This window comes from Aquarana catesbeiana, linkage group LG04, assembly GCF_042186555.1.
Source record: "Aquarana catesbeiana isolate 2022-GZ linkage group LG04, ASM4218655v1, whole genome shotgun sequence".
NCBI classification, from domain to species: Eukaryota; Metazoa; Chordata; class Amphibia; order Anura; family Ranidae; genus Aquarana; species Aquarana catesbeiana.
This window is the reverse complement of record NC_133327.1, coordinates 396425751-396439289: the sequence shown is the minus strand read 5'-3', so window position 1 is coordinate 396439289 and position 13539 is coordinate 396425751. Positions and strand designations below refer to the sequence as shown.

The 13539-nt window shown below is 45.1% G+C and overlaps 1 protein-coding gene across 1 annotated transcript in view; it reads left to right on the top strand.

Moving 5' to 3' along the window:
* Positions 1-13539, top strand: part of LOC141141259 (uncharacterized) — a 1017917-nt gene that overhangs the window by 204589 nt on the left and 799789 nt on the right. The window contains exon 7 of the mRNA XM_073628940.1: positions 470-529. Within this exon, the coding sequence (XP_073485041.1) occupies positions 470-529 (60 nt within the window). The remainder of the gene's footprint in view (positions 1-469; positions 530-13539) is intronic.

Below are 13539 nucleotides of genomic sequence, written 5' to 3'. Positions count from 1 at the left end.
TCCCCCTGTCCATCCCCTCTGTCCCCCTGTCCATCCCCTCTGTCCCCCTGTCCACCCCTCTGTCCCCCTGTCCACCCCTCTGTCCATCCCACTGTCCCCCTGTCCACCCCTCTGTCCCCCTGTCCACCCCACTGCCCCCCCCTCTGTCCCCCTGTCCACCCCTCTGTCCATCCCACTGTCCCCCTGTCCATCCCTCTGTCCCCCTGTCCATCCCTCTGTCCCCCTGTCCATCCCCTATATATATTATTATTTATTATTCATTCTTTTATTCTTTTGCACTACAAAAAAGATGTGTGCATAGGAATTTAGAAATTAGTTCATATTTTTTTTAAACTATAGTGCGGCCCCCAACAGTCTGAGGGACCGTGAACTGGCCCCCTGTCTAAAAAGTTTGAGGACCCCTGATATAGAATATAGATATTAGCTTGTTTTAACAGATGTTTGATTCTTTTTATTTATTTTTTTTTAGTGGTCCACATAGACAGAGAAGAAATACATGAACAACTTCAAATCAAATCTGTGCAAAGACGTAAGCAAATGCATAAGTGATTGGATGCAGGGTGTACTTTAGATAAGAATGAAAACATTAATATTATTTTTTAGATTATGTATACTAATTAACTGGCATGTACTGTGTGTCAAAATTGAGAACTGTTAACCAAAAGCTGCAAGCCTCAATCAGTGACAGAGCCCAATATAGAAATATGTAATTCTGTTTATCAATGAAAGAAATTCTGCTGAAGGGAAAAAGATCTGATCCTTTGATAATTTCAGATCACTATGTGTTGCTTTGATATTTTTCTGTCTCTGTTTTGTAGCTCGAAGACTTTAATACTAGACTCAAGGATACTGTATATCAAGACAGGAAATCATTTTATCCTTGACTAGTTTTTCTTCAGAATGCAGTTTAAAGGAAAAAAAGTTAAACTTTAAAACACATACAGTACAACATTACAGCAGCCTCTCAAAAACAATAAGTTTTTTTTTTTAATGTTTATAAACTGATATGTTAAATCTGTAAAAAAAAATTCAAAAAATCAAATATATATATATATATATATATATATATATATATATTTGAAGGGCAGTATGCTGGCCTGAATTCATGGGAGGAGCCTGGAGGGTATTTAAGCTGACCACTTCCCCTTCCTCTTTGTCAGTACCAGTGCACGATACTATACGTCACTGGGCTGACTCTTCCCAGCTTACTTCGTGTTCATGAGTTTGTTCGTTCGATTGCACATGTCTTGTAACTTCTCCGTGCGTGGTCTTCGTCTGCGGTTCTCATTTGCTGTTGCAGGTAGGGTTTGAACTTTTTCATCCATATGCAATGTTGCGATTTGTTATGTTTCCTATCTTGCATCCCTTTCGCTCTTAGCTGCCTCTGAGTTGTTGTCGGTCATGTCCTGTCATCATTCGGCACAGGTGTTGTAGATTCACATGTTCCCTCAGCCTTGCTTGTCATCCCACCCACAAACATACGTTTCATTTGTAGATCCAAGCCACCGATCCACTGTTAGTCGTTGTCCGATCTCATTTGTTACAGGCTTCGTTGCCCATAGAATTCACAGTCTATGGGGTTGCCATCTCATCCATCTGGAGATGAGCATGTATTGTTTGCACAGGTTCTGTGGCTGATTGAGGTGGTAATTAGACCCACCTGGTGCCTTCTCTCTCTTGATTAGCATGGGGGGCTGGGTGGTTGGTATGGGTTCGGTTTTAGAGTAAGGGGTGGCATACTCTCTGCAACCGATTCATAACGGATTCACGTCATACTTTTCAACCAAGTTCTTTTACCCTACTACCGTTTCATATCAGATTTATTTATTTATTTTATTTATTTCAGGTACTTATATAGCGCCGTCAATTTACGCAGCGCTTTACATATATATATATATATATATATATATTATACATTCACATCAGTCCCTATACCCTCAAGGAGCTTACAATCTAAGGTCCCTAACTCACATTCATACCTATACTAGGGCCAATTTAGACTGGATCCAATTAACCTACCAGCATGTCTTTGGAGTGTGGGAGGAAACCGGAGTACCCGGAGGAAACCCACGCAGACACAGGGAGAACATGCAAACTCCAGGCAGGTAGTGTCGTGGTCGGGATTCGAACCAGCAACCCTTCTTACTGCAAGTCGAGAGTGCTACCCACTGCACCACTGTGCCGCCCTACCTTGCATTACCTACCACAGTCTAATTCGTACCTAGTCACATCAGCGGCACAAAGGTTCACATCAGATACATCCCGCCCCGATTCATACCACTCACTCTCGTACCCTACAAACGATTCATTGATATGTCATGCTACTCACTGATTCATATCACTTACATGCCATACGCATCACTCCAATTCGAGCCTAGTTGCCTCGGCGGCACAACAGTTCGCATTGGTCGTGCCCCAAACGTTGATTCTTAGCGGTTCTTATCATACCCTGCAATTCGTTATTCATATTATTTCTACTGACCGATTCGGATCGCAGCGGTGGCACAACGGTTTGCATCACCAGTATCCTACACGCCAATTCGTAACAGTCCCTATCACAAATCTACGATTCATTACGTATGCTACTTCGCAGTTCGTTCCTACGTATACAATTTCTACTACCCTTTTTCTTTTTCGCCTATCAGTAGGTGACCTTTTCTTGCAATCGATGCAAGATACGCATCTCATCATAACTCCTTGCAATCGCTGCAAGATACGCATCTCATCCTAACTTCTTGCAATCGCTGCAAGACACGTATCTCATCATAACTCCTTGCAATCGCTGCAAGACACGCATCTCATGATAACTCCTTGCAATCGCTGCAAGATACGCATCTCATCATAACTCATTGCAATCACTGCAGGATACTCATCTCATCATAACCCCTTGCATTTGCTGCAAAAAACACGCCTCTCAGCATATACTCATTTTGCAATCTCAGCAAAACATGCATCTCAGTGTAAACTCCTTGCAATTGCTACAAATACCCACATCTTACTATTTACCTGTTTGCTATCACTGCAAAACATGCATCTCAGTATAAATTCCTTGCAACTGTTGCAAATACACGCATCTTAGTGTTTACCCACTTGCAATCGCTGCAAAACACGGATCTCAGCATATACCCATTTTTGCAATAGCTGCAAAACATGCATCTCAGTATAAACTCCTTGCAATCACTGCAAAACACGCATCTCAGCATTAACCCATTTTTGCAATCGCTGCAAAACATGCATCTCAGTATAAACTCCTTGCAATCGCTGCAAAACACGCATCTCAGCATTTACCCATTTTTGCAATTGCTGCAAAACATGCATCTCAGTATATACTCCTTGTAATCGCTGAAAAAACACGCATCTCAGCATATACCCATTTGCAATCACTGCAAACATGCATCTCAACATATACTCCTTGCAATCGCTGCAAGCACACTCAGTGGTGCTCATACAGCCCACTTCATTTTTTAGTGGCACTTAATCGGTCACTTGTCTCCAGTGGCATTCATATGAGCCACGCATCGTTTTCATCTGTCTTTTCTCCCTCAGGTCAGTCGAGTTCAGGTTCCATCCTGTACCAGATTGGATGTTATTTCCCAGGTTAAAAAAAAAAAAGCTGTTTGCATCTTCACCAGGGCCAGTCGCATACAAGGGGGACACATAAAAAAAAGAAAGAAAAAGAGTAAAGAAATCTTTTTGCACTCATGTCACCCCTACTGCAGGTGTTCCCGGTCGACGACTTGCAATCCTAACCAGGACCTCGCTACTAGAGCGTCAGTCAGGGCCTAGTTCATGGGCTTTTCTATCACATCATTCTGCAGCACCCTTTCACTGTACTGTTACTTCACATACATTATTGGACGTGATCTCCAGGTTTTAGTTCTGTCACATATGTCTATACATGACACTCTGTTTTCGAAGGGCAACCCTTCACCTCGCAGACAAGGTTGCTTAAAAGTAGGCTTGCTGGCAGTGCAAGTGTTAGCAGGCTGAGCACACGTCACACCCTACAGACCGCAGCATTCCTACGTAGGCCGTACCAGACTTCTACTTCTCGCCCCAGTTTGCCCTGGGGTTCTGGTCTTCAGGTTTGTGCTCGCTAAACAAACAGGCACACGATCTATCAGTTATCTGGCCAGTCACCTCCTGGCCCACCTCGGTCGCCTCGCACGCTTCTGAGTTTTCTAAATTTCCAATCTACATAAGTTCTCCACAACAGAACTCTTTCAGCTCCTGTCTATGCCTATCATTCATTTTTCTGTCCTTTCCCCTTTTTCCTCCTCTCTGAGTTTTCTCTTTATCACTCTGCTCTCTATCCTACGGCTATGACTCCTCTTAAACATGAGCACCCTGCCCCCTTTTGTCTTCTGGCTGGAGCCATGTCGCAGGCTGGCAGTGAGGACTTCACACCCGCCCCTCTGTCACCCCCCCAAGTGGGCTCAGAGCACGGCTGCCTGCAGTCCCTCAGGGGACAGAACATCCCCAAACTCGTAGCTGAGCTGAGTCGCAAGGACTATGTCCTTCATCTTACGGTCTCCAAAATGCAACAAACCGGACTGGAGTGGATATCAACTTCTTTTGAACCAGCAGCGCCTGGAGCCCAGCAACAATCTTTTGACTGTCTGCTCTTTCACCTACCCAGCCAGCCAGTCTCCAGCCCGTTACTGCCTTTTCTGGTCAACCCCCTGAGTGGCAGTCAGTTTATTAAACATGTTGGGGTCCTACTGGTCAACTTAGGCCTAGACCCCGGGCAGTATTCTGGACATTCCTTTGGATCGGCGCAGCCTCAGCCACATCTCAGCATGGAGTACCAGACCATGTGACCAAGAAGCTAGGCAGGTGAAAGTCTGCCTGCTTCACCAGATATATATTCCAAACCCTCAAGATTGCCCTTTCTCCAAGCTCACTCAATGAGGTTAGAGGCAATAAAGATACTTCCCTTCCTGGTTATTTTTGGCCCCTTTTCTTGCCATACCTACCAGACGACCAAAAGCCACACCTCAAGTCTATTTATGTTGTGAGTCTTGTCACTTGTTTATGTGATCCAAATTTGTCTCAGTTTTAGGGTCACAACCGTAAATTAGAAGGCCAGTATGGTGGCCTGAATTTATGGGAGGAGCCCAGAGGGTATTTAAGCTGACCACTTCCCCTTCCTCTTTCTCAGTTCCAGTGCACGATACCCTCCCTCCCATTCCCCTTTTTACAGCACTTCTCAGCAAATTCTCCTCCACAATCATTCATTACTTATCTTGGGTATGGCCTCTTTTCTTGCCATACCTACCAGATGACCAAAAGCCACACCTCAGGTCTATTTATGTTGTGAGTCTTGTTGCATGTTTATGTGATCCACATTTGTCTCGGTCTTAGGGCCATGACTATAAATATATATATTAGAAGGCCAGTATGGTGGCCTGAATTTATGGGAGGAGCCTGGAGGGTATTTAAGCTGATCACCTCCCCTTCCACTTTGTCGGTTCCAGTGCACAATACTACACGTCACAGGGCCGACACTTCCCAGCTCACCTCGTGTTCATGAGTCTGTTCGTTCGATTATACATGTCTTGCAACTTCTCTGTTCTTGGTCTTCCTCGGTGGTTCTCGCTTGCTGTTGTAGGTAGGATTCAAACCTTTTCTTTCATACGCAATGTTGCGATTTGTTATGTTTCCTATCCTGCATCTTTTTCATTCTTAGCTGCCTCCGAGTTGTCGGTCGTGTCCCGACATCATTTGGCACAGGTTTAGTAGATTTGCATGTTCCCTTGGCCTTGCTTGTCATCCCACCCACAAACATATGTTTCATTTGTATATCCAAGCCTCAGAGCCACTGTCAGTCGTTGTCCGATTTCACTCCTTACAGGCTTCGTTGCTCATAGGATTCACAGTCTATTGGGTTGCCATCTCATCCATTTGGAGATGAGCATGTATTGTTTGCATGGGTTCTGTGGCTGATTTAGGTGGTAATTAGACCCACCTGGTGCCTTCTCTGCATTTGATTAGCCTGAGGGGCTGGGTGGTTGGTATGGAGGGGCATACACTCTGCAACTGATTCGTATCGGATTCACTTCATACTTTTCAACCAATTTCTTTTACCCTACTACCTATACGTATGAGAGGGATTGCATACCTACCACAGACCGATCCTAACCTAGTCGCGTCAGCGACACAACAGTTTGCATCGGAACCATCCCGTAGCGGTTCTTACCATACCCTACAATTTATTATTCATATCCTTTCTACTGACTGATTTGGAACGCAGCAGCAGCTACATGCATCACAGTCCATTCCGAACTCAGTCGCACTGGCAGCACAACAGTTCGCATCACGGATATCCCGCACACCAATTTGTAGAGGTTCCTATCATAAACCTACAATTCATTACTTATGTCATTTCTACTAACCGATTGATGTCACATTTACATTTGTACACATCACAATCCGATTCGAACCTAGTCGCACTGGAGGCACAACGGTTCGCATCACGAGTATTTCACATACCAATTCGTAACAGTCCCTATCACAAATCTACGATTCGTTACATATGCTACTTCGCAGTTCGTTCCTACATATACAATTTCTACTATCCTTTTTCTTTTTGCCTATCAGTAGGTGACCTTTTCTTGCAATCACTGCAAGATATACATCTCACCACAACTCCTTGCAATCGCTACAAGATACGCATTTCATCACAAATCACTGCAAAAACACGCATCTCAGCATATACCCATTTGCAATTGTTGCAAACATGCATCTCAACATATACTCTTTGCAATCGCTGCGAGTACACGTCTCAGCATAACTCCTTGCAATCGCTGCAAGCACACTCAGTGGTGCTCATACAGCCCACTTCATTTTTTAGTGGCACTTAATCGGTCACTCGTCTCCAGTGGCATTCATATGAGCCACTCATCATTTTCGTCTGTCTTTTCTCCCTCAGGTCCGTCGAGTTCAGGTTCCATTCTGTACCAGGTTGGATGTTATTTTCCAGGTAAAAAAAAGCGTTGTTTGCATCTTCACCAGGGCCAGTCGCATACAAGGGAGACACAAAAAAATAAGAAGAGAAAAGAAATCTTGTTGCACTCATGTCTCCCCTACTGCAGGTGTTCCCAGTCGATCGACTTTCAATCCTAACCAGGACCTCGCTACTAGAGCGTCAGTCAGGGCATAGTTCACATGCTTTACTATCACATCATTCTGCAGCTCCCTTTCACTATACTGTTACTTCACATACATCATTGGACATGATCTCCAGGTGTTAGTTCTGTCACAAATGTCTACACATGACACTCACACAGTCACACACGGTTTTCGAAGGGCAACCCTTCACCTCGCAGACAAGGTCGATTAACAGTAGGCTTGCTGGCAGTGCAAGTGTTAGCAGGCCGAGCACACATCACCCACTACAGACCGCAACGTTCCTACGTAGGCCGCAGGCTCAGAGCATGGCAGCGTGCAGTCCCCCAGGGGATGGACCATCCCCAAACTCAAAGCTGAGCTGAGGCGCACAGATATTCCCTACGGCCAGGAAGGCAGAGCTTTTCGGGCTCCTCTTCCCGCCTCCAGCTGCAGCTGATCCCAACACCCAGCAGGCATCCCTGCAATCCATCTCTGGGCCATTTCCCAACTGCACCCTTTGGTCTCCTCCTTAGCCACACAGGTTCGGACGTCCAGACCAGAGTCACACTTTAGGAAAATTGCCCACCCACGGCCCTCCGTGACCCTGTCATGGTCCCGATGACAGCTTCTCCTTCTGCAGGTACACCAGGCCCTACACCTATTGTCCTCCCAGCTGATCTTGTCCCGGCCAGCTTCGGGGAGTATATATTGGAGGGCAAAGATGTCAATTGGCATCCCTGCTCATCTCAGCCCATGACTTAGCTGACAAGAAATCAAAGACCTGGGGGGAGGTCTCAGTGGTTGTCAAGTCGAGACATCCCAGCCTCAGTCGTAAGCTGTCAGCCACTGAGTTCGCCCTGGCCTTTGGGATGTTCAGAGATGTACTTTGTTTAGCCACCCCCAGCAGGAGGGAGGAGCTGGACTTATACCTTAATGCAGTGACAGATCTTGCTTACAAATATGGAGGTTTTGCTTTCTAAGACTACCATTGGTCGTTTTAAGCCAAAGCAGTGGTGAGACTTGCCCAGTTCCAGATCTTTTGTCGTCACTTTGCCCACCAAGCTGACCTTTGGGTCTAAAAGCAGCCAGTGGCTGACATTTTCGCCCAGTCCCTCACTTGAATCCTGTCACACAAGGCTCGGTGTCACAGGGTTATCCATTATCTGGACGATTTTCTGCTCATTGAACAGCCAGACATACCCCCGGTAGATCAAGACAAGCTAAGAGTGCTCTTTAACCAACTCAATATTTCTATAGCTGAAACGTTCAATAAAATCCTCTTTAATGTGTCCTCAAGAGATTTTATCTTCTGCACTCTCTGTGGGGATGGGATGAGGTCTGAGACCTTCCCCTTATAACGGTGTTCAAGGAGGGTTGCCAACCAGTAATCATTCTTCTCCTTTATGCCACGTATTCTTGGGTCCTTTGCAGGCTTTGAAGCATGAGATTGCCCATGCGCCTCAAATTTGCAGAGGCTTGAGAAGCAGACTCCTCTGGGTCACTAAGGATGACAGCATCTGGAACTTCCTCCTCCCAGCCACGTACTACTCCCAAGGGTCCTGGAGTTGGAAAGCCATTGCTTACAGATTGATGCATGTCTTTCTCTTCTTTAAAGCCTTTGAAAGTGTCAGAATCCTCATCCTCTGCCCCTCTCTCCTCCTGTGTGTTCTGTGAAAAAGTAATGATGGTGTCTGGATAAAGTGGACCTTGAGATGAAAGGAAGTCCTCCTCTTCCTCCTGCTGCTCTGACTCTGGTGCCCTGTCCATAATGCCAGGCAGAGTAGGAACACAACAGGGATTGTGTCACTAATGCATGCACTGTCACTACTCACCATCCTTGTAGCTGCCTCAAATGGTGACAATACAGTGCATGCATCCTTAATGATCAGCCATTGGCATGGGGAAAAAAGCAGAGGCGGCCTGAGCCTGTCGTCATGCCATATTTGCACAGGTACTCATTAAGGGCCATCTGCTGCATGTATAGCCTCTGCAGCATTGCCAAAGTCGAGTTCCATCTGGTGGGCATGTCACAAATCAGGCGGTTTATGGGCAGGTTTAATTCCCATTGAATTTCAGCCAGCCGAGCACTGGCTGTGTATGACCGCCATGAAATGGCTACAGACTCTTCTGGCCAGCTTTAGCACATCTTGCAACCCTAGGTACGTATTTTTAATAAATGCTACACCACCAAATTGAGGACATATGCCAGGCATGGCACATGTGTCAACTTTCCCTGTCTAAGGGCGGACAGGAGGTTTGAGCCATTATCACACACCACCATTCCTGGCTCCAGCTGGCGTGGTGTGAACCACCTCTGAGCCTGTCCCTGCAGAGCTGCAAGAATCTCTGCTCCGGTATGGTTCCTGTCCCCTAAACACACCAGCTAAAGCACTGCATGGCACCTTTTAGCCTGACTCATGGAATAGCCCTTTGAACACTTAGGGGTTGTTCATAGGACAATTCTGCAGAGGAGGGCATGGAGGTGGCATAGGAGGAGGAGCAGGTAGAGCTCACAGGTCTGGCATCATCACCACAAGTTGTATGGAGACGCGGGGACACAACAAGCTGCAGCACTGAGCCCTGTCCTGCAACCTTTTGAGTTGCAAGCAGCATTACCCAGTGTGCTGTGAATAAAATATATTGTCCCTGCCCATGCCTGCTGGACCACATGTCAGCAGTAAGGTGGATTTTACACCTGACTGCCTTGCCCAACGATGCCAGAACATTCCCTTCCACGTAATGGTAGAAAGATGGAATGGCTTTAAGTGAAAAGTAGTAGCGACTGGGAACCTGCCAACGCCACATCGAATTCATGGAAGGGGGCAGAATCCACCAGGCTGAAAGGCATGTCAGTGGCAGGGACTGTATTTTTTCCCACTGCAGCAGAGAAATTTGTCAGCTACAGTCTACGGCTGGTGGTGTGCTGCTGGCAGATGTGCTGCTAGGAGCTGGGACACCTTGTGCTATACCATCATCCCTGTCATTGGAGGCTGCTGAGAGGTAATGACTTGATATAGCAGGGGCAGACTGAAGTGGGTAAGGAGGAAAAGAGACATACAGATTTGTACCCCTTTTGTGTGGTTTTTAGGTGCTCTTATCAATGGGCTGAGTGGTTGGACATTGAATGCCTTGTTATGCATGTGGTGCCCAAATGGCTGGTGTTTTTGCCACATTTGATGTGCCTGAGACACAGTTTGCAGATAGCAACAATACGATCTGCTGCAGATGTGCTGAAAAAGGCCCAGACAGCTGAGCTTTTGGGAGTGGGCCAGGAGATAACAGCTGCAGAATGTGATGGAATAGGGTGGCTGCTCTTTACTCTTTCTTGATGTTGGCCTCCTTGGGGTTGTGCCACCTCACCTTCAGTTTCCTCCTCTGCTTTATCTGGCACCCAAGTCGCATCAGTGACCTCATCATTGTCATCATCATCATCATCATCATCTCCATCTCCTCCATCATCATCATTACCACTGGAGACAACTTAGCTATACGCTGTGGCTGGGGGAACATGAATGACAATTTGTCTACCAGTGTTCTCCCCTCTCTCTAGGCTCATGTTCCTGTCATCTTCAACCTCAGAACCAACATCTGAATCCAGTAATGGCTGGGCATCATCAAGGTGCAAGTGGCTGACGCTGTGGTCAAATAACTCAGCTGACTCCTCCATGGCTGATGTTGGGGTTATAGTAGGAATAGATGTGGACAAGGAGGCAGGTTTATCCACTCTGGCAACTGCAGGGCACTGCACACATGTCTCTGCTTGTGTGACAGAGGATGAGGAGGATGAGGAAGGTTTAGTAAGCCAGTCCACCACCTCCTCTGCATGCTGTGGCTGGATAGCACGGGCAAACTCACTAAACAGAGGAAATGATGCCCTGCCTGAGGACTGACCACCACGTTCACCTTTGCCTGTGGACAAATTTGTTGGTGGCCCCCTTATAGTGCCAATGGAATGTTTGCCTCTCCTTGTTGTCCTCCCAGACATTATTGGGAAGAGGGGGCGGTGCTTATAAGCAAATGTAATGAAGAAGTGGAAATCTGTACATAGATTCACTTTAATCAATGTAAAGTGGTATTTGGTGCACTTTAATTTGAGTACTCACACTATACAGACACACTCCACGCATACACTATAATATACTGCAATATTATGCGCCAAACATACAGTAACGCACAAAACTTTATGGCAATAAACTGGCAGTAACGCACACAAAACTATATGGTGTTAAATTGGCAGTAATGCACACAGAACTATATGGCATTAAACTAGCAGTAACACACACAGAACTATATGGCATTAAACTGGCAGTAATGTAAAAAACTATATGGCGTTAAACTGCCAGTAATGCACAGAAAACTATATGGCATTAAACTGGCAGTAACACACACAGAACTATATGGCATTAAACTGGCAGTAATGTAAAAAACTATATGGCGTTAAAATGGCAGTAACGCACACAGAACTATATGGCGTTAAACTTGCAGTAACATACACAGAACTATATGGCATTAAACTGGCAGTAATGCACAGAACTATATGGCGTTAAACTGGCAGTAACGCACACAGAAGTAAATGGCGTTAAACTTGCAGTAACACACAAAACTATATTGCGTTAAACTGGCAGTAACGCACAAAACTATATGGCATTAAACTTGCAGTAATGCACACAGAAGTAAATGGCGTTAAATTGACAGTGAACGCACACAGAAGTAAATGGCATTAAACTTGCAGTAACACACCAAACTGTATGCTGTTAAACTGGCAGTAACGCACAAAACTATATGGCATTAAACTGGCAGTAACGCACAAAACTTTATGGCGTTAAACTGGCAGTAACGCACAAAACTTTATGGCGTTAAACTGGCAGTACCGCACACAGAACTATATGGCGTTAAACTGGCAGTAACGCACACAAAACTATATGGCATTAAACTTGCCGCAATGCACACAGAAGTAAATGGCTTTAAACTGGCCGCAACGCACACAGAAGTAAATGGCGTTAAACTGGCAGTAATGCTATGAAATAGACGGTGTTCAACCGTGACTACACTGATGCTATCTTAACTGTCCCTACTCTAGCTATACACTAATGTCAAGATTACTGACATTACTGACAGTACAGTCTCACTACAATACACTGAAACTATCTGAGCTGTCCCTACTCTACACTAATGTATGTATGAATGACACCATCTCACTACACTACAGTGAAACTATCTGAGCTGTCCCTACTCTAGTTGAAAACTATGCAAAGCTGATTGATGGTCCTCCTCACTACACTTACACTATCCCTAGACTGACACTAAACTAATATTCTACACTGACAATTGAAGCAAAATAGCACAGTATAGCACACTAATTAACTAATAGCAGAGCCCTGTTCTATCTCTCTCCACGCCGAAATCACACTGAAAATGGCTGCCATTGAAAGAATACTTTTATACTGTGGGGTGGGAATGAGCCATGATGACAGTGTCCAATCATGACTCTGACAGTGCTCTGTGCCCTGATTGGCTGAAGCTTTCACTGCTTCAGCCAATCAGACATGCAATGCACTGTTCAGTGCCGCAATACATTGTGGCCGATTCGGGGCCAAACAAATGGTCGAACGACCCATTTGTTCGGATGTTCACCGAATGTCCAAACAACGAAAGTTCGGCCCGAACTTATGCTGGGGCTGAACCGTTTGCCCATCCCTAATCATCAGGTTTCATATAACTCCAGGTTGTGATCCTGCTGGGGAGATACGCTTGGTAGAGATTTCTTCCTGCAGTACATCCTGTGGTTTCTCCAGAACAGGAAGTGAGAGGAAGTCTCCCCAATTGCACACACATGTCAACAAGAAAAAACAGACAGGGGTTTTACTCCTTGGCTATTCTTGCCAAAATGAAAAATAAAGTATTTTTCCTTAGATATCTTTTAAATGATCTTTTATGTATGTTGCTTTTGCTTTATAGTTTTCTTGTGTGTGGCCAATCACTTTAAACTATTATATATGACCCAATTCTTGCTTCAGTGAAGCAACAACAAACATGGTGGAACAAGATATATTTTGTAAATTGCAAATGTTAGCATTGTTAAACATTTTGAGAACAATGCTAGCAGCTTGAGGAACAACCTGTGCATGTGAAACATATAAGTGGGCACAGCTCTTACTCTGGACCTCCTGATAATTTGTTTAGGCTCCTGACATGATATTGTAGGTAAGGGTATTGTTCCTCATTTCTGCTATCATACTGAAAGCTACAGAAACAGCTATATGTTGACAGCTTATTAGCTTTGCAATGTTATTGCTAGATGTTTATGGAATTGATTACAAATGAGTTAATGTTCCAAACAACATTGGAAACATTACTGAACAATACTGATGTTGCTGTGTGGGTATCACTGCTGGCACATGTCAGGAAATAAGGTGTACTAGTATATAA